General features: G+C 40.9%; 1 protein-coding gene across 6 annotated transcripts in view; it reads left to right on the top strand.

Moving 5' to 3' along the window:
- The window catches only part of pitpnm3 (PITPNM family member 3), a 203,059-nt gene that overhangs the window by 106,748 nt on the left and 68,953 nt on the right, over positions 1-27,358 (top strand). For all 6 annotated transcript variants that reach the window (XR_009827403.1, XM_062059834.1, XM_062059832.1 and 3 more), the window contains 3 exons: positions 15,558-15,747; positions 25,089-25,232; positions 25,452-25,639. Coding sequence is in view for 5 of the 6 variants with exons in the window: in XM_062059834.1 (XP_061915818.1) it covers positions 15,558-15,747; positions 25,089-25,232; positions 25,452-25,639 (522 nt within the window). In the remaining variant the exon portion in view is untranslated. The remainder of the gene's footprint in view (positions 1-15,557; positions 15,748-25,088; positions 25,233-25,451; positions 25,640-27,358) is intronic.

Genomic DNA, 27,358 nt, shown 5'->3' with positions numbered 1-27,358 from the left:
TATTCAGCGCCTCTCCCGATAACCTCCCGGCAGAAATTTTCTCCCGACAAACTCCCGGTATTCAGCCGGAGCTGGAGGCCACGCCCCCTCCAGCTCAATGCGGACCTGAGTGGGGACAGCCTGTTCTCACGTCCGCTTTCCCACAATATAAACAGCGTGCCTGCCCAATGACGTCATAACTGTAGAATGATCGAGGGCGAGTTCTTGGTTCCTTATGTGGGTTTATTGTTAGGCACTTTCATTAACGTCCTCCCAGCGCGGTAACAACACACAACAACACACGTCACGTTTAATCTACCGTAAAGCAGTAAAATATTGTGTCATTTATCTATTTTGTACACATTATGAGGGACAAACTGTAAAAATGGATTATTAATCCACTTGGTTATTTACTGTTAATATCTGCTTATTTTCTGTTTTAACATGTTCTATCTACACTTCTGTTAAAATGTAATAATCACTTATTCTTCTCTTCTTTGATACTTTACATTAGTTTTGGATGATACCACACATTTAGGTATCGATCCGATACCAAGTAGTTACAGGATCATACATTGGTCATAATTGAGGATCTCATGTGTTATTTCCTGAGTTTATAAACATAATATGAATTTTAAAAAAAGGAAAAAATATTTTGTGACGTTAAAAAATATCGTCGTAATCATTGTAGTATCGTCTTGATACGTTATTGTACTTGGTATCAGTACAGTGCAAGTCCGATGTAGATACACCCATGGCATTTGTTTACATTCAGTAGCGCTAGCTTTTGTTATTGGTGACGCCGGTGAGCTATTGTATCCTTAGTGATTTAGAAGTAGCTAAAATACTGTGGATGGATGTTAGCTGCTAGCTAGTTAGCCATGTGTTAAAGCAGCTCTTCCTGAGGGTGTTTCAGTGTTATAACTTCACCTTTATCTTTACTTTTTAAGCCAAAATGCGTCCATTCTCCCTTTTCTGTCTACACACTGTGTCTGCTTGTAAGTACTCTGTGTGTGCGCGCGCTGCCGAACATGCTCCTCTGCTACTAAAACCAGCAATGTAATGACGTGGCGGTGTGCCGTCATGCCTGTTAAAAAAAAAATACAACAAATTGGGAACCCATCCATTTATACATTTTCTACCCCTTGGCCCTTTTGGGATCGCAGGGCGTGCTGGAGCCTATCCCAGCTGCATTAGGGCGGTAGGTGAGGTACGACCTGGACAAATCGCCACCTCACCGCAGGGTCAACACAGATAGACAGAACCGGTACTTTTCAAACAGAGTATAGTACCGTCTTTGATGCATTAGCACCGCGATACTATAGTAGGTATACCGTACAACCCTAGTTGGTCATTACCATGGTTCTTGGCTCTCCAGAGCCAAGTGTTTTCTGAGGTGGTGCTTGGTGAAAAAGTTTGAGAACCAGGGATATCATGTATTAACAGACATAATCGTATCAATATGTAATATGTCCAATATTTATTGTATTTTGATCATTTCAAGCATTAACGGAACTTATTTATATTTATCATGCTACACTTCATGCTAGTTATTACAACTACACACCCTGTCGAGCTTGCCGTGTAGAAAGAAAACAAAACAAAATGTGGGCTAATACTTTACAGATACTGTAATATGATTATGTTTTTCACTCAGTACAGTTTGGTGTCCTAGAACATTGTGTTGTGCGTTACAAACTCATGCAATTCAGCTGCTGATGCAGAAGCTAGCTCGCGGCTAATGCTGTAGCAAGGCGACGTGTTACTACGCTAGAAAAAACAGTGCCTCTGCGTTTGCTCTTCAAATAACAAGCGTGGTTGTTATACAGGTGTCTCTCAAGGATTGTTAACGAGAGGAAAAATGAATTTTTTCCACTTTTTATGGGTCAACGTACGTGGCGAGCCATCAAGGTTCCTGTTCTGGTGCCCCGTCCAAAGTGTGTCTGCTCTCCAACGCGTTTGTGCTGGAAATGAGATGTTGTTGTACTTGTGCGATAACAATGAAGATCCTTCCTTCCTTCCTTACAAAAAAGTGCATTTCCTCAACCGTTATCAATTCTTCTTTTTTTCAGCGCTGTGAGAAACATAACACTTGCCCAACTGGCAATTTTTTTGTCAGGTAAACAGTGTTTGCTCTAATGGCAGTGTTGGACTGTTGGGAGTGCGGAGACTCATTTATTTATGTGACAACACAAACATCGGTCATGTGGGAAGGAATTGCTGCCGTGCGGCTAATTTCCTCACATTCTGCCTAACAGCTTGGCTGAAAACTCGCACCACAGGGCGGAGGTGCCGGAGTCTTCTGGCGCCTGCAGGCAAAACTTTCACACAAACACGCCACTTTGGACTCGTTGCTGATTTTAAATGGTTTACTGTATGTTGTCCCTGGAGAGAATGCGTTATTTCCCAGGCTTGCTGTGTTGTTCCCTGAAAGGATTGGAGCACTTCTAGCTGCACGAGCTAATGAGGGTTCCTCGCAGCGGCGGCTCCAGACTGCCTATCAAAACAACAGACTGCTGCTCTCTGTAAACAAACATGCAAACTTGCATCCCACACAAAACCAGCTTGAAAAGGGCTACAAAGTGGAAAATTCAAAAGCACCTCCAGTGAAATGCAGAAATGTTCCTACATTGATTTCCCTTCGTATAGCACCGAAGGTTGAAGAAAAAAAACAACATTTGTTTGACGATCTGTCATGTCAGGTGTCACATGTTCTGTTGTTTCCTTAGTTTGTGTTTATTTCCTGGTCAGTTTTCTTATTTTATTTCCATTTTCTGTCTGTCTCCCTGAGGGCTTTTCCCCCTCACCTGTGGCTGATTGGCAGCCATGTCACACCTGGTCGTGGTTGCCAATCAGTTGGCTTCTATTAGTGCCTGCCTCGCCCTCCAGTCAGGGCTCGAGGATTGTTTCTTTGTTACCGACTCTGTTAGCATGCATGTGAGCTGCTGTTGTTACTTGTCTTACCTGTCCATTGTCCTACTGTCTCCCGCATCTTGGGGTCACAACTACCGCAGCCATGAAAGTGACCTCGAAGCGACGCCTGTTGGCAACGTGGAGCCAACCTTTTGAACTGCACATTACCTGGAGTAAATGAAGGCCAGGTTTGTGCAGTCCCAACCCACGGCAAGCCCGTTTCTTCTCCCTCAAGTTGGGCCAATACCAGCTCCCAGGCTTTTCAAAGCAGCTCGGCTGGTGTCGGCTTCTTGGCTTCCCCAAGACAGAGCCCCGCCTACTCCTACCCCGAGGCTTCCCAAAGCCCAAGCTTTGCCCGTGCCCTCTCCACAGTTTGCAAAAGCCAAACCGCTACTTACTCTGGCTCCTAGACTTCCCAGAGCCCAGCATCTTAATGTGCTGGCGTCTCTTCCACTCGAAACTCGAATTCCTGCTGGTCCGTTGACAGCTCCTCTGGAGACCACCGCGCTGTCCATCTTGGCGTTCTGTTGGGACTCTGCACTAGAAGTGTTGCTGCCCATCCTCCTAGGCCCCTTCTGCCCTTCCCTGGCTTCTACGGCTTGGTACACCACTGACCAACAGCTCCTTCTTCTGACAAAAAGAAGTGTCTGGCATCCGCTTCGTGAAGGGCACTCGCAGCTGTGCTGTGGAGGATCCACAGCTCTGCTCATCACCGATGTGCCCGTTTCCCCCTCACCTGTCACTGATAGGCAGCCTGGCCACACCTGGTTGTGGTTGCCAGTCAGTTGGCTTCTATTTATGCCTGCCTCGCCCTCCATTCAGGGCCCGAGGATTGTTTCTTTGTTACCGACTATTAGCATACATGTGAGCTGCTGTTGTTACAATAATTAAATACTTGTCTTACCTGTACATCGTCCTACTGTCTCCCGCATCTTGGGGTCACAACTACCGCAGCCATGCGAGTTTGTGACAGAATCCTTGAGCCAGAAAGTGACCTCGAAGCGACGCCTGTTGGCGACGTGGAGCCAACCTTTTGGACCGCACATTACCTGGAGTAAATGAAGGCCAGGTCTGTGCAGTCCCAACCGACGGCAAGCCCGTTTCTTCTCCCTCAAGTTGGGCCGATACCAGCTCCCAGGCTTTCCAAAGCAGCTCGGCTGGTGTCGGCTTCTCGACTTCCCAAAGACTGAGCCCCGCCTACTACCTACCCCGAGGCTTCCCAAAGCCCAAGCTTTGCCTGTGCCCTCTACACAGTTTGCAAAAGCCAAAGCGCTACTTACTCTGGCTCCTAGACTTCCCAGAGCCCAGCATCTTAATGTGCTGGCGTCTCGTCCGCTCGAAACTCGAACTCCTGCTGGTCCGGTGATGGAGACCACCGCGCTGTCCATCCTGGCGTCCTGTTGGGACTCTGCACTAGCCGTGTTGCTGCCCGTCCTCCTAGGCCCCTTCTGCCCTTCCCTGGCTTCTACGGCTGGGAACGCCACTGACCAACAGCTCCTTCCTCCGACAAAAAGAAGTGTCTGGCATCCGCTTCGTAAAGGGCACTCGCAGCTGTGCTGTGGAGGATGCACAGCTGTGCCCGTTTTCCCCTCACCTGTCGCTGATTGTCAGCCTGGCCACACCTGGTCGTGGTTGGCAGTCAACTAGCTTCTATTTATGCCTGCCTCGCCCTCCAGTCAGGGCTTGAGGATTGTTTCTTAGTCGTTAATCGTTAGGTTGGCAACGCTTATCCTTCCTGCTGTATTGTATTCTTTGGCACACCCGGTTCGTATGAGGTGTGTACAGAAAGACCATATGAGTAAAGAAGTGCACTACAATGGTTCCCAGGTCCCCATATTGGGGGGAATAGGGCCGGCTCCAGTTTTGTTTGTTTTTCTGTGCATTGGTCTAATCAGGATTTGTTTATTTTGGGCCTGATTTACTAAAAAAAAATGCAAATACTAAATCACGTGCAAACCTGTTACCACACGCAAAGCTGATCTACTGAAAGTGTGCAAAGTGGTTTGCGTCGGTTAAGTAAGCAAAATAAGGCGTGCAATGCATTTTGTGTCTCTGTCTTCATTTATATGCAAAATATATGCTGATCATCAAAACGCACAACATACTAGGAGGGGATGTAAATATAATTATTTAGCACACGCAATTTGATTTGCGAGTACTATTTTGCCTTTTATTTAGCTGTGTCAGAAGGACATGCAAACTGACAGCTTCACACAAAGCTGCAGGATTGGTGTTTGCGCTACACGGACGAGAATCATCCGTGTTTGTGTGTGTCAGCATTTTGGACATGTCGTCTATTCAGCAATTTCCTTTTCTAATTCCATTGCTGCTGGATGACTTATGGAGCTGAATAAAATGAGTTGAAATGATGTCTCATGTTCATGTTCTCATCCATCCAGGTCGTTGTCATCTGAGCCATCCATCTCAGTCCTAGACTAGACTAGATCTGACCACAATCTAAGTCTGTGATCAAAAACTGATAAAGCCTACGAGCGGCGAAAGTCTTCTAAGACAAGCCAAGCAGTCCAGTTGCGATAGATTCGATGCTCTGAGAGTTCAAGTGATGGCTTTTGGTATCTGCTGGCGTTATTTTTTAATGTTTTTTTATTTTTTTTAGGAAATATATTACTATAAAATATTTTCCACATGTGTGCAGAAAATGATGGTCTATGTAGTAAAAGCCCTGTTTGCACGGCAAATCCTCATTTAAGTAAGGTGGTCTGCAACACTTTTTAACTGCCCATGCCGTGTTAGTAGATCACATTCAACACGCCCACTCATAGTACAACCTAGGGTTGTACGGTATACCAATATTAGTATAGTACCGCGATACTAATGAATCATATTTGGTACTATGCCGCCTCTAAAAAGTACCGGTCCCCCAAGCCAAGCCCCTCCGTCGTCGTCACGTCATGACATTGCTGGTTTTACGGGCAGAGGAGCATGTTGGGCAGCGCACACACACAGAGTACTTACAAGCAGACACAGTGTGTAGACAGAAAAGGGAGAATGGACGCATTTTGGTGCAAAAAGTAAAGATAAAGGTGAAGTTATAACACTGAAACACCCTCAGGAAGAGCTGCTTTAACACATGGCTAGCTAGCTAGCGGCTAACATCCATCCGCAGTGTTTTAGCTACTTCTAAATCATTAATCCTCGCCTCCATGGCGACAAATAAAGTAAGTTTCTTACAAGTACCATTATCACTGCAGGACGAGGAATAGCTAAACATGCTTCACTACACACCGTAGCTCACCGGCGTCACAATGTAAACAAATGCCATGGGTGGATCTACTTCTGACATCCACTGTAATGATACCAAGTACCGACTTGTCCAAGGTGTACGCCGCCTTTCCGCCCGATTGCAGCTGAGATAGGCTCCAGCAACCCCCCGCGACCCCAAAAGGGACAAGCGGTAGGAAATGGATGGATACCAAGTACAGGAGCGTATCTAGTCGATACTACTAGATTACACTATTTTCTATTGTCACATGAGGACTTTGAATATGACCAATGTATGATCCTGTAACTACTTGGTATCGTATCGATACATAAATGTGTGGTATCATCCAAAACTAATGTAAAGTATCAAAGAAGAGAAGAATAAGTGATTATTACATTTTAACAGAAGTGTAGATAGAACATGTTGAAACAGAAAATAAGCAGATATTAACAGCAAATGAACAAGTAGATTAATAATCAATTTTTACAGTTTGTCCCTCATAATGTGTAGAAAATAATAGGTGTATAAATGACACAATATGTTACTGCATACGTCAGCAGACTAATTAGGAGTCTTTGTTTGTTTACTTACTACTAAAAGACAAGTTGTCTAGTATGTTCAACATTTTATTTAAGGACTAAATGACAATAATAAACATATGTTTCATGTACACTAACATTTGTTGTTACAATAAAGCCAATAATGACATTTTTTGTGGTCCCCTTTATTTAGAAAAGTACCGAAAAGTATCGAAATACATTTTGGTACCGGTACCAAAACATTGGTATCGGGACAACAATAGTACAACCTATTTTATTTTTTGCACATGCTGTTTAGCGCGTTGTATTTGTTTTCTAGTTAATTCAGGCACTTTGTGTTTATAATGTCCGGCAGGCAAATGAAAAACAATAAATGGCCACACTATGGACACCCCTGGTATACTGTAATAATAATGAAATGTAAGGGGTGTACTTACCCTATTTGTTTACTGTAGATGTGTCAAAGCTGGCAAAATGAAAACAAATATTCAGGCCAAGTTATTTGGATGTCAAATGCAGTATTGGTACAACAGTAGTGCAAACAGCACCTGCCTAATCCAGTATTGGTACAACAGTAGTGCAAACAGCATAATCAGGTCATTATTCTCTGCAAATGACGAGAGTCTCACGTAGCAGTTGTTGAACATTGCAGCAAGCAGCTTCTTGCTGTCCTGTGACTTGTGAACTCTGTTCAGAAGTGGAACTGCATGCTCTGAATATTAATGTGGGGTATTCTTGTCCTTTGTCTGGATTTTAATTGGTTTGAGAGCGGTAGTTGTAAACTATGCAAATGAGGTGGAGATAGTTGCAACTGTAAGACACAAGTGGAACACGGTGCTGTCTCCAGACAATTGTTTATTTCCAGAGTAAGCAACATGTTGCTGGCGAGCCAGGTGTGTCTCTTTTGATGACTGCATCTGCCTCGATGATGAATCTTCACCATCTCATGCATTTTCATCCAGTCATCTATTCTCTACCGCTTTGATTTTTATGTCTTTTAATACGTAGTACTTTGAGATTTGATGTTCACATGTAAATATATGTATTTATATTATTCACATGTGAATAATTCTGTATAATAGACTGTATTTATGTTATTCACATGTGAATAATGCTGTATAAGAGACTGTATTTATATTATTCATATGTGAATAATGCTGTATAAGAGACTGTATTTATGTTATTCACATGTGAATAATGCTGTATAATAGACTGTATTTATGTTATTCACATGTGAATAATGCTGTATAAGAGACTGTATTTATATTATTCATATGTGAATAATGCTGTATAAGAGACTGTATTTATGTTATTCACATGTGAATAATGCTGTATAATAGACTGTATTTATATTATTCACATGTGAATAATGCTGTATAATAGACTGTATTTATGTTTTTCACATGTGAATAATACTGTATAATAGACTGTATTTATGTTATTCACATGTGAATAATGCTGTATAAGAGACTGTATTTATATTATTCATATGTGAATAATGCTGTATAAGAGACTGTATTTATGTTATTCACATGTGAATAATGCTGTATAATAGACTGTATTTATATTATTCACATGTGAATAATGCTGTATAATAGACTGTATTTATGTTTTTCACATGTGAATAATACTGTTTAATAGACTGTATTTATGTTATTCACATGTGAATAATGCTGTACAATAGACTGTATTTATATTATTTACATGTGAATAATGCTGCATAATAAACTGTATTTATATTATTCACATGTGAATAATGCTGTATAATAGACTGTATTTATATTATTCACATGTGAATAATGCTGTATAATAGACTGTATTTATATTATTCACATGTAAAAAGTACCTAAATGTTTATTGTCTATTGTGAGTGAACTGTGGTGCTGAATATCCCCCAGGGATCAATAAAGTACTTCCTGTTCTATTCTAAAAGGTTTTTGACCCCTGGTCTATTTGCTGCACAACAATTAATACATGTGTCAAATTAAATATTCTCAAGATGTTCTTTGCAAAGTGACATTGCAGCAAACGACAGGATTTTTAGTTGTTTTTGCTGCCGTGTGTCTAAAAGACAAAAAAAAAGCACTTCACTGTTGCAGTTGCGTCTACAGTAGGTGAGCATTGAATACATTCCACAGTCTGCCATGTTTGCTGTTATCTTGCAAGTCTACTGGGATGGCTGATAAAAGTGCACCATCTCCCACAGAGCGACTCCAGAGAGGGTGTGTCACAATGAATCTCAAGAGGCTTGCAGTGCAAGCTGCATGCAGACAGCTGAGCATCAGAGACGCATCCTAAGATCAGAATCTGCTCCCAGCTGCGTCTTCTTGCCAACTGTTCCTCTGGGAGATGAGCTGCTGGTTTACATGTCTGACAGCATTAATCACTGAGCGGGAACTATTAACACAATAATGTCCGGTTACAGCGACTGAAGACTGCTTTTCAGTGTCGTCATTGGCCACTGGCCAGTGGGCTTTTTGTCACATTTTGGGCAGGAGATGTGCACCAGCTTTGTTGGAACAGTTTAGGTGTGGCCTTTTTCTGCATTTGACACTGGAATTGCTATCAATTTTCTTCATCAGTCAATCAAAACCGAGATCCAGACACCATGAATTGATTAACGTGGACCCCGACTTAAACAAGTTGAAAAACGTATTGGGGTGTTACCATTTAGTGGTCAATTGTACAGAATATGTCCTGTACTGTGCAATCTACTAATAAAAGTCTCAATCAATCAATCAAAGAAAATATTGTGGACGCTAACAGTGGTGCCCATTACGTCGATGGCAGAGGGTGTGTCAGTCCATGGTGGAGGGTGTGTCAGTCCATGGTGGAGGGTGTGTCAGTCCATGGTGGAGGGTGTGTCAGTCCATGGTGGAGAGTGTGTCAGTCCATGGTGGAGAGTGTGTCAGTCCATGGTGGAGAGTGTGTCAGTCCATGGTGGAGGGTGTGTCAGTCCATGGTGGAGGGTGTGTCAGTCCATGGTGGAGAGTGTGTCAGTCCATGGTGGAGAGTGTGTCAGTCCATGGTGGAGGGTGTGTCAGTCCATGGTGGAGAGTGTGTCAGTCCATGGTGGAGGGTGTGTCAGTCCATGGTGGAGGGTGTGTCAGTCCATGGTAGAGAGTGTGTCAGTCCATGGTGGAGGGTGTGTCAGTCCATGGTGGAGGGTGTGTCAGTCCATGGTGGAGGGTGTGTCAGTCCATGGTGGACAGTGTGTCAGTCCATGGTGGACAGTGTGTCAGTCCATGGTGGAGGGTGTGTCAGTCCATGGTGGATTTAACATAATAGTGAGAGTCCAGTCCATAGTGGATCTAGTTGATAGTGTGAGAGTCCAGTCCATAGTGGACCTAACATAATAGTGTGAGAGTCCAGTTCATAGTGGATCTAACATAATAGTGTGAGAGTCCAGTCCATAGTGGATCTAACATAATAGTGTGAGAGTCCAGTCCATAGTGGATCTAACATAATAGTGAGAGTCCAGTCCATAGTGGATCTAACATAATAGTGAGAGTCCAGTCCATGGTGGATCTAACATAATAGTGTGAGATTCCAGTCCATAGTGCATCTAACATAATAGTGTGAGAGTCCAGTCCATAGTGGATCTAGTTGATAGTGTGAGAGTCCAGTCCATAGTGGACCTAACATAATAGTGTGAGAGTCCAGTTCATAGTGGATCTAACATAATAGTGTGAGAGTCCAGTCCATAGTGGATCTAACATAATAGTGTGAGAGTCCAGTCCATAGTGGATCTAACATAATAGTGAGAGTCCAGTCCATAGTGGATCTAACATAATAGTGAGAGTCCAGTCCATGGTGGATCTAACATAATATTGTGAGAGTCCAGTCCATAGTGGATCTAACATAATAGTGAGAGAGTCCGGCCCATAGTGGATCTAACATAATAGTGAGAGTCCAGTCCATAGTGGATCTAACATAATAGTGTGAGAGTCCAGTCCATAGTGGATCTAACATAATAGTGACAGTCCAGTCCATAGTGGATCTAACATAATAGTGTGAGAGTCCAGTCCATAGTGGATCTAACATAATAGTGAGAGTCCAGTCCATAGTGGATCTAACATAATAGTGTGAGAGTCCAGTCCATAGTGGATCTAACATAATAGTGTGAGAGTCCAGTCCATAGTGGATCTAACATAATAGTGGGAAAGTCCAGTCCATAGTGGATCTAACATAATAGTGTGAGAGTCCAGTCCATAGTGGATCTAACATAATAGTGTGAGAGTCCAGTCCATAGTGGATCTAACATAATAGTGTGAGAGTCCAGTCCATAGTGGATCTAACATAATATTGTGAGAGTCCAGTCCATAGTGGATCTAACATAATAGTGAGAGAGTCCGGCCCATAGTGGATCTAACATAATAGTGAGAGTCCAGTCCATAGTGGATCTAACATAATAGTGTGAGAGTCCAGTCCATAGTGGATCTAACATAATAGTGACAGTCCAGTCCATAGTGGATCTAACATAATAGTGTGAGAGTCCAGTCCATAGTGGATCTAACATAATAGTGAGAGTCCAGTCCATAGTGGATCTAACATAATAGTGTGAGAGTCCAGTCCATAGTGGATCTAACATAATAGTGTGAGAGTCCAGTCCATAGTGGATCTAACATAATATTGTGAGAGTCCAGTCCATAGTGCATCTAACATAATAGTGTGATAGTCCAGTCCATAGTGGATCTAACATAATAGTGAGAGTCCAGTCCATAGTGGATCTAACATAATAGTGAGAGTCCAGTCCATAGTGGGTCCAGCAGGAGATCATCTTGAGTGGAGACAGGTCAGCAGCACAGAGACGTCATCAACTGATGCACAGATGAGTGGTCCACCCTGGGTCCCCACTTTGGACAGCTAGCACCTCATCTGTGGTCACCGAATCTGTGGCCCCCCCTCCACGAAGGAGAGGGGGGCAGAGGTGAAAAGAGACGGCAGATCAACATTGTATGCAAGAAAACATTTAAATGTATTAAAGAGGTTGTCCTGATACCAATATTTTGGTACTGGTACCAAAATGTATTTCGATACTTTTTGATACTTTTCTAAACAAAGGGGACCACAAAAATTTTCATTATTGTCTTTATTTGAACAAAAAATGTTAGTGTACATGAAACATATGTTTATTATTGTAGTTTAGTCCTTAAATAAAATGTTGAACATACAAGACAACTTGTCTTTTAGTAGTAAGTAAACAAACAAAGACTCCTAATTAGTCTGTTGACGTATGCAGTAACATATTGTGTCATTTATACACCTATTATTTTGTACACATTATGAGGGACAAACTGTAAAAATTGATTATTAATCTACTTGTTCATTTACTGTTAATTTCTGCTTATTTTCTGTTTTAACATGTTCTATCTACACTTCTGTTCAAATGTAATAATCACTTATTCTTCTCTTCTTTGATACTTTACATTAGTTTTGGATGATACCACACATTTAGGTATCGATCCGATACCAAGTAGTTACAGTATCATACATTGGTCATATTCAAAGTCCTCATGTGTCCAGGGACGTATTTACTGACTTTATAAACATAATATACATTTTGAAAAAACACAAAAAGATTTTGTGATGTTAAAAAAATATCGATGTAATCATAGTAGTATCGACTAGATACGCTGTTGTACTTGGTATCATTACAGTGGATGTCAAGTGTTAACCTACTCAGTGGCCTAGTGGTTAGAGCAGGGGTGGGCAATTAATTTTCACCGGGGGCCGCATAAGCAACCCGAGCACTGCTGGAGGGCCACACGACAATATTTCAATTAAATTTTGCTCAATATTATTTTTGATATACCGTAACATAAATAATAATGATGATAATAATAATAATAATTAATAATAATAATAATAATTTAATTTAACCTAACTTAACTTTATACAAAAGCAGATTGCTTTTGATGGTCACTTTATCCTGCATTATCCAACATTTTTCCCCATCAGATTTGGACAACCATCTGTTGTTAAAAATAGTTTTTAATCATATTTATTTGATATTGTTTTTTATATTGGTTTTATATGTAATTGTTTTTTCTTTTTATTCAGTCATTGGTGGAGCTAAGGATAATATTTGAATATTGTTTGTAATATTGTTGTGCAGCACTTTGGAAACATTTTGTTGTTTAAATGTGCTATATAAATAAAGTGGATTGGATTGTCACACCTGCCAGCGTGTCCCAACACGCATTTACCTCTGTGAACAAGTCATTACCTGTGGTTGTCTCTTTAATTGACTGCATCAGAGCTCTCATCCAAAGTTAGCGAAAAACAGTCCATGTCTCCGGGCATTATCAGCGCAACAAAGTCCAATAAGCACTCCTTAATAAACTCTCCGTCAGAAAACGCCTTACTTTTTCTGGCGCTTTTGTGAGAAATGACGAAACTTGTCCTGACGGCTGCATCTCTGGGGGTGTGAAATATGGCACAAAGTCCTTGTTGGGTTTGCAGTTTTACCATCAACGCATCAGCCTCCCTTGCGCGCGCTTCATCAGACACATTCCGCTATTTTCCCTCGTGTTTCTTCGTGTAGTGGCGATTAAAATGATATTTAAACACAGCAAGCTGTGTACCACACATTAAGCACACGGCTTTACCATTCATTTATGTAAAGAAATACTTGGCAGTCCAAAACACGCCATTCCTCATCAACTTTTCTTTTTTTTAGCGTCTCATCACTTGTCTCTATGCACCTTCACTCACAGGTTCCCTCCGGACATACGGCATAAATAACACATTTCAAAATAAAAGCAGCACAGTTGTATTGCGCGCACGACATAGATGTTTTTTAAACTTTATTTTGTAATTTGTAATTGCGCCGTTCAATTCACTCATAATCGCACACGCGCATACGTCCACACGGAAGTAATACAAATAACGCTTTTCAAAACAAAAGCAGCACCGTTGTATTGCACACTCGACATAGATACTTTTTTAAATTTATTTTGTAATTTATGATTGGCCTCACGCGGGCCGGACAGGGATGCGCAAAGGGCCGGATGCGGCCCGCGGGCCGTACAATGCCCAGGTCTGGGTTAGAGTGTCCGCCCTGAGATGGGTAGGTTGTGAGTTCATGTGGAAATTGTTATGATCCGCTGCCCGGATCATGTTCTGTTTGGTTTTTGGACTCCCTTAGTTCTGTTTCAGCACCCCTGTTTTGTGTCTCCTTGGTTACCATGGGTGCTGATTGGTTTCTGCTGCCTCTGATTAGTGTCTAGGAGACTCACCTGCAGCCAGGCACTAATCAGAGTGCTATTTATTCCCGTTTCTTTCCACACTCAGTCTGGCTTCCTAGTTTGCTGATCGCAACACTTAACGGCGGTTTTGATTCCTCTTAGTTTCCACGCTAGGCTCTATAGTTTTTTTAAAATTCATGTCTTGTATACTAGCTTCCATGCTAGACTCAACTTGGCTCTGTGTTCCAGTGCTATGTGCACACCTGATTTGTTGTTATAATAAATCATTTTCCTACCTGCACGCTGTGTCCAAAGTCCGTCTGCATCTTGGCAAAATGACCCCCCTGCATCACCATGCGTCCACAGCGTTACCAAAACGATGTAATATTTGGTTTACGATCTTTTGAATTTAAACATGCCAACATAACACAAAGGATATGAAAGACTTTGACTCTTGTTTGATTACACTATTTATTATTACAGCCAAGGATAGGATCTATTATTATTGTTATTAGTTAGGTACTATATTCAGTCAGCCATAAATACTTGTTATACTTAGTAGAATTTACTTATATAACCCACTTACCGCCCGAATGCAGCTGAGATAGGCTACAGCACCCCTCGCGACACCAAAAAGGACAAGCGGTAGAAAATGGATGGATGGAGTATTCAAAATTAAGGAACAGTGTTATTAATAATCCATATTTTATTTATATATCTGTCGTAAAACCACAACAAATCCACATCCAAGGAGGTTAACCGTGAGCAGAAAGCTGTCATCGCTCGGCAGCACAGAGGTGATGTCGCTCACCTGCCGACACGTCGCAGCCTCGTGTTTGGCATAGCTGCCACTTCCTGTAATCACGGCGACTGATAGAAGGCGACAGCTGCGCCGCGAGGGGGAGAATGTTAGGCGATGCCATCTTTTACCCCCTACACACACTGTGTCGCGGTGACACACACCTCCATTACAGTCAACACACTTGTTAAAAAGACACGTGCAGGCACCAACTCCCTGCACTATGACGACAAACGTGGAAGAACACGGGGAGCAAACATGCTCAAAATACAAAAGCCAGAAGCAGTGAAGTTGTCACGTTGTGTAAATGGTAAATAAAAAGAGAATACAACAAATCCTTTTCAACTTATATTCAATAGAATAGACTGCAAAGACAAGATATTTCATGTTCACACTGAGAAACTTTGGTATTTTTTGCAAATAATCATGAACTTAGAATTGAATGGCACTAATACACCCCCATACCATCACACATGCTGCCTTTTACACTTTCACCCTAGAACATGTCTTGACCACTAATACACCCCCATACCATCACACATGCTGCCTTTTACACTTTGCACCGAGAACAATCCAGATGGTTCTTTTCCTCTTTGGTCCACATTTCCAAAAAAAAATAGAAATGTGGACTCATCAGACCACAGAACACTTTTCCATCAATGCATCAGTCAATCTTTGATGAGCTCCGGCCCAGCGAAGCCGGCGGCGATTCTGGGTGTTGTTGATAAATGGCTTTGGCTTTGCATAGTAGAGTTTTAACTTGCACTTACAGATGTAGCGACCAACTGTCGTTACTGACAACATCATGTCATTCATCAGCAGATTTGCAGGGTCAGAGGTCACTGATGTAAGTTCACATTACCCAACTAAGCAATGTCATTCCCCCATACCCTCCTTGCCCCCCCCCTCCTCAGTTTAAACCCTTACAGCTACGACGAGAGCTGCGTGTCGAGCAGCGTGGACCACCTGCCGTTGGCTGCCCTCCCGCTCCTCGCCATCGTGTCGCCACGCTACCAGGACGCCGTGGCTACAGTCATCGCCCGGGCCAACCAGGTCTACCGCAGCTTCCTGCACTCCGAGGATGGTCAGGGCTTCTCGGGTCAGGTGTGTTCAATTTTCTCGAGCCCAACAGTAGACCTCATTCTTTTTTATAACCAGGAAGTGAGTCCTAATTTAACAGGATAAGCTATTATTACATCATAGATACTGTACTGTTCCAAACCCAACTTGTTGTTACTTTCTGTCAGTCTGGTACCCCAGGATGCAGAGATGGCAGGCATACCTCAGGTAAACATTGCGTTTATGTCTCACAAATGAAAGGACTAGTTGGCAAAAGATGACATGGTAAGCAAAAACCAGTTCCAACAATCCAGCACAGACTGACCGGCGAGGCTGGCATATGATCCCCTCTGATTAGTGATCAGCGGCAGGTTAGTCCACTGATCACCAATCCCAAACAGGTCAGGAGAAACAGCGCTCAAACCAACAGACTGGTGGTGGAAACCAGGACGAAAAACAAAAATCAGAGCACTTTGAAAGAAAATAAATATAGAACTATACAAAATAAAGCCAGGCCTGGGGGAGACAAGTCCTGACAGTTTTATTCAATCAATCAATCAAAGTTGACTTCCATAGCCCTTGATCACGAGTGTCTCAAAGGGCTGCACAAGCCACAACGACATCCTGGGCTCAGATCCCACATCAAGGCAAGGAAAAACTCAACCCAATGGGATTACAATGAGAAACATCGGAGGGGACCACACAACAATTGAGTCAGCTACATTTACAGTAAATTCAGTGGACTAAGTAATCTAGTAATTTATGCATAGATGAGAGGTGTCAATATCAAACTATTACTTTGAATCACTTTTTGGCAACCAAGAATACATCCAAACATGTTATCTATATGTATTCTGTGTATGGACAAAGAACAGTTAATATTGTATGTAGCTTCTAAACAAGAAAGAGGTTTTAGCACATCATCATCGGATGAGTAACAGTCCTACTATCTCATTAATATAGAAATGGACAACTCTTTCATTTTCCAGACAAAATAAAGGCTTAAATCATTTCAAACTAGAATAACCAGGAATATCATGTTTTACAGCTTGTAATCAGTTGTGGACAGTGCAGCTTTAACAAGCAAAGTGCAATCCCGTGTCGGGAATCCATTTTTGGCAGGTCATCAAAGTTAAACACGTTAAAACGTTACCAACAACATCAAAAAGCAGTGGAAAGTTGTACTTATCTGTTAGATCCTTAGCTTTAAAGTTACTACCGCTAGCTTATTAACATGTAGCATTATCTTCTTCTACTGTAGTTACATCTAGAAATGCTATGACCACAATCACCCCCTAGTGCATGAGAAGCACACTGCGTATGTTCATCAGTCACATTGGAGATACGAGCATGGAAACTACAACTTCACATCTCGCTGTGAACATAGAAGAAACTGAATTCCATCCATCCATCCATCTTCTTCCTGCTTAGGCAGCAGCCTAAGCAGGGAAGCCCAGACTTTCCTCTCCCCAGCCACTTGGTCCAGTTCCTTCCGGGGGATCCCAAGGCGTTCCCAGGCCAGTCGGGAGACATAGTCTTCCCAACGTGTCCTGGGTCTTCCCCGTGGCCTCCTACCGGTCGGACGTGCCCGAAACACCTCCCTAGGGAGGCGTTCGGGTGGCATCCTGACCAAATGCCCGAACCACCTCATCTGGCTCCTCTCCATGTGGAGGAGCAGCGGCTTTACTTTGAGCTCCTCCCGGATGACAGAGCTTCTCACCCTATCTCTAAAGGAGAGACCCACCACCCGGCGGAGGAAACTCATTTCGGCCGCTTGTACCCGTGATCTTGTCCTTTCGGTCATAACCCAAAGCTCATGACCATAGGTGAGGATGGGAACGTAGATCGACCGGTAAATTGAGAGCTTTGCCTTCCGGCTCAGCTCCTTCTTCACCACAACGGATCGATACAGCGTCCTTTACTATTACTGAAGACGCAGCACCAATCCGCCTGTCGATCTCACCATCCACTCTTCCCTCACTCGTGAACAAGACTCCTAGGTACTTGAACTCCTGCACTTGGGGCAAGATCTCCTCCCCAACCCGGAGATGGCACTCCATCCTTTTAAGGGCGAGAACCATGGACTCAGATTTGGAGGTGCTGATTACCATCCCAGTCACTTCACACTCGGCTTTGAACCGATCCAGTGAGAGCTGAAGAACCTGGCCAGATGAAGCCATCAGGACCACATCACCTGCAAAAAGCTGACACCTAATCCTGCAGCCACCAAACCGGATCCCCTCAACGCCTTGACTGCACCTAGAAATTCTGTCCATAAAAGTTATGAACAGAATCGGTGACAAAGGGCAGCCTTGGCGGAGTCCAACCCTCGCTGGAAACGGGTCCGACTTACCACCAGCAATGTGGACCAAGCTCTGACACTGATCGTACAGGGAGCGGACCGCCACAATCAGACAGTCCGATACCCCATACTCTCTGAGCACTCCCCACAGGACTTCCCGGAGTACACGGTTAAATGCCTTCTCCAAGTCCACAAAGCACATGTAGACTGGTTGGGCAAACTCCCATGCACCCTCAAGGACCCTGCCGAGACTAAAGAGCTGGTCCACAGTTACCTTTTAGGACAAAAACCACACTGTTCCTCCTGAATCCGAGGTTCGACTATCCGGTGTAGCCTCCTCTCCAGTACACCTGAATAGACCTTACCGGGAAGGCTGAATTATTTGACAAATCAGACTAATTTAGAGCATACAAAAGTACTGACTGTAAAAAGTGTCATCACGTCAGACAAGGCAGCAAAAAAAAATCTTCAATGATTACTTTTAAACTAGTAAAAAGAACATTAAATAATGTGCTGTCATGTGTGTCAGTAGACATCTTCACATTTCAGCTTACAGGAATTCTACTTACAACTCGAGAAAACGTGTTGAACACACACGCACGCACGCACGCACGCACGCACGCACGCACGCACGCACGCACGCACGCACGCACACACACACACACACACACACACACACACACACACAATTGTAGTTCAAGAACCATTAAAAAAAACCCTACTAAATCAATCAGAAGTTACTCACAAGTTGCTCAATACTTAAGTAGTTTTTTTGCACGGAATACTTATTTTACTCTCACTAGTAATTATTTTGATGACAACTTTTGACATTCACTTGAGTCATGTTACTCTAAAGCAGGGTTCACCAACGCAGTGCCCGCGGGCACCAGGTAGCCCGTAAGGACCAGATTAGTAGCCCGCTGGCCTGTTCTAAAAATAGCTCAAATAGCAGCACTTACCAGTGAGCTGCCTCTATTTTTTAAATTGTATTTATTTTCTAGCAAGCTGGTCTCACTTTGCCCGACATTTTTAATTCTAAAAGAGACAAAACTCAAATAGAATTTGAAAATACAAGAAAATATTTTAAAGACTTGGTCTTTACTTGTCTAAATAAATTTTTTTTTTTTTTTTACTTTGCTTCTTATAACTTACAGACAGACAATTTTAGAGAAAAAATACAACCTTAAAAATGATTTTAGGATTTTTAAACACATATACCTTTTTACCTTTTAAATTCCTTCCTCTTCTTTCCTGACAATTTAAATCAATGTTCAAGTAATTTTTTTTATTTTATTGTAAAGAATAATAAATACATTTTAATTTTAGCTTCTGTTTTTTCGACAAAGAATATTTGTGAAATATTTCTTCAAACTTATTATGAATAAAATTCAAAAAAATTATTCTGGCAAATCTAGAAAATCTGTAGAATCAAATTTAAATCTTATTTCAAAGTCTTTTGAATTTCTTTTAAAATTTTTGTTCTGGAAAATCTAGAAGAAATAATGATTTGTCTAGCTTGGTCCAATTTGTTATATATTCTAACAAAGTGTAGATTGGATTTTAACCACATGTCATCAAAATTCTAAAATTATTCTTAATCAGGATAAATTACTAATGATGTTCCATAAATTATTTTTTGAATTTTTTCAAAAAGATTCGAATTAGCTAGTTTTTCTCTTCTTTTTTTCGGTTGAATTTTGAATTTTAAAGAGTCGAAATTGAAGATAAACTATGTTTCAAAATGTAATTGTCATTTTTTTCGTGTTTTCTCCTCTTTTAAACTGTTCAATTAAGTGTAAATATCATTAATTATTAATAATAACATAGAGTTAAAGGTAAATTGAGCAAATTGGCTATTTCTGGCAATTTTTTTAAGCGTGTATCAAACTGGTAGCCCTTCGCATTAATCAGTACCTAAGAAGTAGCTCTTGCTTTCAAAAAGGTTGGTGACTCCTGCTCTAAAGTAACGGTACGCTCACTTGAGTACAATTTACTTTACCCACCTCTGCTCGCCTATTGGTGACATCATAGCAGTAAAAATGAAATGTGTCCTTTCCACTTTTGGCATCTCACAAAGAAAACCATCTGATCGACTCTCCTTCGTAACTAACCCCCGACCCTCTTTCCTAGTTACACCGTTAAAGAGCTGTGATGGGTAAATTCTGAACTTGTCCCACCCATCGACAAGACAAAATTAAATATAATTAGATTTAGTTTGTCAAGATTTTTGTCTCGTTTTTATACGATAACTAACATGCCAGTTAATTGTGTTATCGTCTTAGTCAACCTGCCTTTGTTTTGATTAGTTATAGTGTTATTTTTTACCTGCGCCGATGTCAAAAACGAAACCCAAATTTAAAAAAAAACAAACTTCCAGCCCACGGCGGACCTGACTGGGTGTGTCCCCGGATCATTGCAGTTCCTCTATGTTAGCACTTATAGTTCCAGTATTGTTAATATTTGGTTAATATTCAGGTCATGACATGTAAATGGAGTGTTGTTAAAGGTTTTTGAATGTTTTTTGCGGGATTTATGGGTGCAACAAATTACCCCCATTATTCACACTGTACTCACCGTATATTACAAAGTATACAAATCCTCATACAAAGTATAAGGATTGTGAATGATTGGCAAAACAGCAAAAAAAAGAGCAGTTCCCCTTGAAGTGCAATTGAACTTGTTGTTATTCCAATATGTCTTGTTGTCAAACACTAGTTGTGTATCCAAGTTGTTGAACATATACTGTACATACTGTACGTGCACAGCTTTATGACTGGGACACTACGGGAGTCTAACACATACAGTAACAGTTTAAAGGCTCCAATAATATTTGCTCCAACTCTTAATATTTTTAGAAGTGTTCACTTCTGACATTATGATTTTATTTAATGACAAGTTAACACAAAATAGCAAAGAGACAACAACAACACGGTTTGAGTGGAGAGATTCATGAATGAAGCTCAGTTTAAATTCAGTCATCTTTTTTTTAATCAAATATATTTCTCACAGTGATGGAAATTGAAGACCTGCTCTGTCATAAAACTGCACACTGACTTTATTCTGTGTTAAATTAAGCCGGACAAACTTCTGTTAAAGAAAGATGTTCATTTTATTCTGTTCAGCAGGAAATATTTATATTTAAGATGGAAAATATGTGTCAAAATGTGGACCTTGGGGTGTTGTGTTTTCCCGGAATGCAAAGGAAAGTTGGCGCGGGCAAGGCGTGAATGTAAGTACATATTTTATTTTAAACACTAACAGACTTCAAAAAAGGAAGCAAACAAAAGGCGCGCACAATGGCGGAGAAAAAACTTGACTAATGAAACAAAACTTGCACAAAGGCAGAAACTATGAACAATAAACAAAAACTTACTTGGCATGGAACAGCATGAAAACTATGGCATGGAACTATGGCTTCGAATTAAAGGTAGCAGAGGTAAAAAGGATATCAGAAGTAGCATGGTATGATAGGATAATGTCACCAGAACTGAAACAGACAGGCTTAAATAGCAGTGACATGATCAGTGACAGGTGTGCCAGTGCAAAGCGTGAGACAGGTGCGTGACATGACAGGTGAAACTGATGTGTTGCTATGGTGACAAAACAAACAAGAGTGCACAAAGAGTCCAAAAACAAAACCGAACATGACTAAAACCAAACATGATCACACAGACATGACAATATGTAATTTAGTCAGTTCATTTAAATTATTTTGCACAAAAAATGTATTAATGAAGAATTTGTTCACCAAGTATTTGTATTACTCCAAAACATGAGCATCTAGTTCAATTCTGCATATAAGTGAAGTGAATTATATTTATATAGCGCTTTTCTCTAGTGACTCAAAGCGCCTTTACATACAACATGTAAGTTCCATTTAAAGCAGTGTGGGTGGCACTGGGAGCAGGTGGGTCAAGTGTCTTGCCCAAGGACACAACGGCAGTGACTAGGATGGCGGAAGCGGGGATCGAACCTGGAACCCTCAAGTTGCTGGCACGGCCGCTCTACCAACCGATCATATCATCCACAAAGTTTGAAGCGATGCAACTGTGAAACATCTTGGAGGAACAAGAAGAGTTCAGTGTCCTCCATCCAACCTTTGTGGAGTTTACTTTTCCTCTCATACAAAAGGCCAAAAGAAATTAGACCTGCAAGGTGTCACTTATTTTTTGTCTGAGTCGGCAACCTCAGCTGTGAACTCTGCAGTATTTACTTGACACGGGCAGAGAGGCAATTTCCACAACGTTGAACTTGTCATAGTCACAAATATAGACTTTTATTTGGTAAATCTGTTCTCTTAAACCACAACACACCCGTCATTAGAGAGCTTTTTGTGTCAATGCTCCTTCCACATTTTTAATCCGATTCAAAGCGTTCCAACTTCAAAGTGTTCAGCCTAGTCGGGAATCGCAGGGTTTCACTTGAAAAATTGCAAAAATTCCCAGATTTCCCAGAATTCCAGGTTTTCCGGGACATTTTTCTCATTCAAAATGAATTGGCCATTTTTCTAACTTTCACCATTTCCACATTTTTCAACCGATTCAAACCATTCCACCTTCAACATATTTGGAAATCCAAACTATAATTTTTGCAAGTTAAAAAAAATTCCAGGAATTTCCAGAATTCCGTTTTTTTCAAACCCTTTTTTCACCCTTTTTTCTGCTGACTACTCCTTCCACACTGTTCAACCCACTTCAACCGTTCTACTGTCCAAACATTCCTATTAATCAGGACAAAAAACACATTTTCTTTTTGAACTGGAAACATTTCCGGTTTTCCCAAAGTTCCAGGAATTCCGTTATACTATTTCTCGACCCATTTGAAAAATGTTAACACCAACCATTTAAACTCATTTACAACATTCAAAATATTTACAAAAAAATTCCCGCTTTTCCCGAAATTCCCAAATTTCCATGAAATTACCATTGAAAACAATGGGACATTTTTCAACCCACTTTAATCCTTCCAATGTCCAAACATTCCTATTAATCAGGACAAAAAACTAATTTGCTTTTTGAACTGGAAAAATTCCCGGTTTTCCCAAAATTCCAGGAATTCCTTTATACTATTTCTCAATTAAAAATGGTACTACTGCAACATTTCTCGACCCATTTGAAAAATTCCAACACCAACTCATTTAGAACATTCAAAAATATTTAGCATTTTCCCAAAAAATTCCCGCTTTTCCCAAAATTCCCAGATTTCCATGAAATTCACATTGAAAAGAATGGGATGTTTTTCAAAGTTCCACAACGCCCACATTTTTCATCAGATTTAAACCGTTCCAACTTCAAACTGTTCAACCTAGTGGGGTATCGCGGGCTTTTCCTTGACAGATTCCAAAAATTCCCAGATTTCCCAGAATTCCAGGTTTTCCGGGACATTTTTCTCATTCAAAATGAATTGGCCATTTTTCTAACTGTCACCGTTTCCACATTTTTCAACCGATTCAAACAATTCCACCTTCGACATATTTCACTTATCCTGGACATTCAAACTATCATTTTTGCAAGTTCCAAAAAGTTCCAGGAATTTCCAGAATTCCCGTTTTTTCCAAACCCTTTTTACATCTTTTTTTCTGTCGACTACTCCTTACACATTTTTCAACCCACTTCAACCATTCTACTGTCAAAAAATTCCTCTTAATCGGTACAAAAAATGAATTTGCTTTTTGAACTGGAAAAATTCCCAGTTTTACCAAAATTCCAGGAATTCCATTATACTATTTTTTACATTACAAATGTTACTACTTCAACATTTCTCGACCCATTTGAAAAATTCCAACACCAACTCATTCAGAACATTCAAAATATTAAGCATTTTTAAAAAAAATTCTGCTTTTCCCAAAATTCCCAAATTCTCATGAAATTCCCATTGAAAAGAATGGGACGTTTTTCAAAGTTCCACACCGCCCACATTTTTCATCCGATTCAAAGCGTTCCAACTTCAAACTGTTCAGCCTAGTCGGGAATCGCGGGCTGTCCCTTGAAAAATTCAAAAAATTCCCAGATTTCCCAGAATTCCAGGTTTTTTGGGACATTTTTGTCATTCAAAATGAATTGGCCATTTTTCTAACTTTCACCATTTCCACATTTTTCAACCGATTCAAACCATTCCACCTTCAACACATTCCACTCATCCTGGATATTCAAACTATAATTTTTTCAAGTAAAAAAAAAAATTCTGGAATTTCCTGAATTCCTGTTTTTTCAAATCCTTTTTTTTCACCCTTTTTTTTGTCGACTACTCCTTCCACGTTTTTCAACCCACTTCAACCGTTCCACTGTTCAAACATTCCTATTAATCAGGACAAAAAACGAATTTGCTTTTTGAACTGGAAAAATTCCCGGTTTTCCCAAAATTCCAGGAATTCCGTTATACTATTTCTCAATTAAAAATGTTACTACTTCAACATTTCTCGACCCATTTGAAAAATTCCAACAGCAACTCACTCAGAACATTCAAAATATTTGGCATTTTCCAAAAATATTCCCGCTTTTCCCGAAATTCCCAAATTTCCATGAAATTCCCATTGAAAAGAATGGGACATTTTTCAACCCACTTCAACCGTTCCACTCTCCAAACATTCCTATTAATCACAAAAAAAAAACAAATTTCCTTTTTGAACTGGAAAAATTCCCCGGTTTTCCCAAAATTCCAGGAATTTTGTTATACTATTTCTCAATTAAAAATGTTACTACTGCAACATTTCTCGACCCTTTTGAAAAATTCCAACTCATTCAAAACATTCAAAAATATTTAGCATTTTCCAAAAAAATTCCCGCTTTTCCCGAAATTCCCAAATTTCCATGAAATTCCCATTGAAAAGAATGGGACGTTTTTCAAAGTTCCACAACGCCCACATTTTTATCCGATTCAAAGCGTTCCAACTTGAAAATATTCCGCAATTAGTCATTTTGAAGTCGAACTTCAGTATTGGAACATTCACTCACAATTCTTCACACGAACTTTGCTGTTTTCCCGAGCATTACGCAACAACACAGCGGCTAACATGACAGCTACTCTTCCTCTGCAACACTGCAGAATGACTTCCATACCTTCTAAGTCTTTCCAATATCTGCAGGTGTGCCTGATGGGCGACTGTGTTGGAGGCGTCTTGTGTTTTGATGCTCTGTGCTTCAGCAGCCAGCAGAGGCCTGGCAGCCCTAAGAACAACAACAACAACAACACCCCCAGCAGCAGGAACAACAGCACTGAAAGTCTGAAGGTGAGAGCTCAGATTGAATGATTACTCATTTGCACCTTGAAGGGGATCTGCACTTTTTTTATTGTTATTTTGCCTATCAAATGTATTAAATATTCCATGTTTAAAAAAATGCAATAGCAGAATTCCCCAAAAAGTGCAGTACCTCTTTGGGTCTTTGGAAAGTCCATAACAACATGGCTGTGCCAAAGACTTGTTTAGGTCTAATCGTTTTACTCTTAGGAAAACTCCGGTCTGCTGGGGGAGTCCAGCCCGGGTCTGAGCACCAGCAAGAGGCTGAGCAAGAGCAACATCGATATCTCCGCCCCCAATGAAGGCCGCAGCCAGGGGGCGCCACCTCTCAGCCGCAAGCAGAGCGACTCGTACGATGGCGATACGTCGTCTACTGGCCAGCACGTCTTCTTTTCCAGGTGATGCTCCGCTTACATTTGCAAATAAATCATTATATTTTCTAGTTACTTTCCCAAAAAGGGTCATTTAATAACTTAACAAATGTAATCAGTAATAGGAAAAGTACAATTGATGAGTGACTTTTTTGGAAATTGTAAGAAGTTTGAGTGGATCAGAGAGTATTATGTGTAGTATGCACATTTAGGAGCTGTCTATTGTCAGGTTGGCACGTCAATTTTAGTCAATAAATACTTTCTGCATCAGCAGCAGGTATAAGTGCTTAGAACACAAAGGAAAACAGGTAGGAAGTCACTATTCTATTTTGTTGTAGTTTGATTATTTCTTAAGCAATTTCACGTGGTTAACTTTGTCATCGTCAAAACGCGTGCAATTAATACAGAACATTTCATTTGAAATAAAAAGGGATTTATATGGCGCCATTCCTGGGTGGATCTGGCATGAGAACAAGCTGGAGGGTTAATCATTTTCCACTGCAGTCTGCTGAAAATGATGGAAAGCGTCACTCTGCATAGCAACTGCTGCTTTGGAAAAAGTCTGAATTGCCACAAAACACATTTGAAGATATTCAACACTCTGTTGCTGTCTGCTGGCTAAAGTGAATACCACACTTAACTGGTTATGTTTCATGTGTCAGGTAAACCGCGACGTGGATCCAACATAAAAGTGAGAGTCCAGTCCATAGTGGATCTAACATAATAGTGAGAGAGTCCAGTCCATAGTGGATCTAACATAATAGTGAGAGTCCAGTCCATAGTGGATCTAACATAATAGTGTGAGAGTCCAGTCCATAGTGGATCTAACATAATAGTGAGAGTCCAGTCCATAGTGGATCTAACATAATAGTGTGAGAGTCCAGTCCATAGTGGATCTAACATAATAGTGTGAGAGTCCAGTCCATAGTGGATCTAACATAATAGTGTGAGAGTCCAGTCCATAGTGGATCTAACATAATAGTGAGAGTCCAGTCCATAGTGGATCTAACATAATAGTGAGAGTCCAGTCCATAGTGGATCTAACATAATAGTGTGAGAGTCCAGTCCATATTGGATCTAACATAATAGTGAGAGAGTCCAGTCCACAGTGGATCTAACATAATAGTGAGAGTCCAGTCCATAGTGGATCTAACATAATAGTGTGAGAGTCCAGTCCATAGTGGATCTAACATAATAGTGAGAGTCCAGTCCATAGTGGATCTAACATAATAGTGAGAGTCCAGTCCATAGTGGATCTAACATAATAGTGTGAGAGTTCAGTCCATAGTGGATCTAACATAATAGTGTGAGAGTCCAGTCCATAATGGATCTAACATAATAGTGTGAGTCCAGTCCATAGTGGATCTAACATAATAGTGAGAGTCCAGTCCATAGTGGATCTAACATAATAGTGTGAGAGTCCAGTCCATAGTGGATCTAGCTAATAGTGTGAGAGTCTAGTCCCTAGTGGATCTAACATAATAGTGTGAGAGTCCAGTCCATAGTGGATCTAACATAATAGTGTGAGAGTCCAGTCCATAGTGGATCTAACATAATAGTGAGAGTCCAGTCCATAGTGGATCTAACATAATAGTGTGAGAGTCCAGTCCATAGTGGATCTAACATAATAGTGAGAGTCCAGTCCATAGTGGATCTAACATAATAGTGTGAGAGTCCAGTCCATAATGGATCTAACATAATAGTGTGAGAGTCCAGTCCATAATGGATCTAACATAATAGTGTGAG

Source organism: Entelurus aequoreus, linkage group LG10 (genome assembly GCF_033978785.1).
Source record: "Entelurus aequoreus isolate RoL-2023_Sb linkage group LG10, RoL_Eaeq_v1.1, whole genome shotgun sequence".
Classification (NCBI taxonomy): domain Eukaryota; kingdom Metazoa; phylum Chordata; class Actinopteri; order Syngnathiformes; family Syngnathidae; genus Entelurus; species Entelurus aequoreus.
This window is presented reverse-complemented; position numbering and strand designations above follow the sequence as displayed.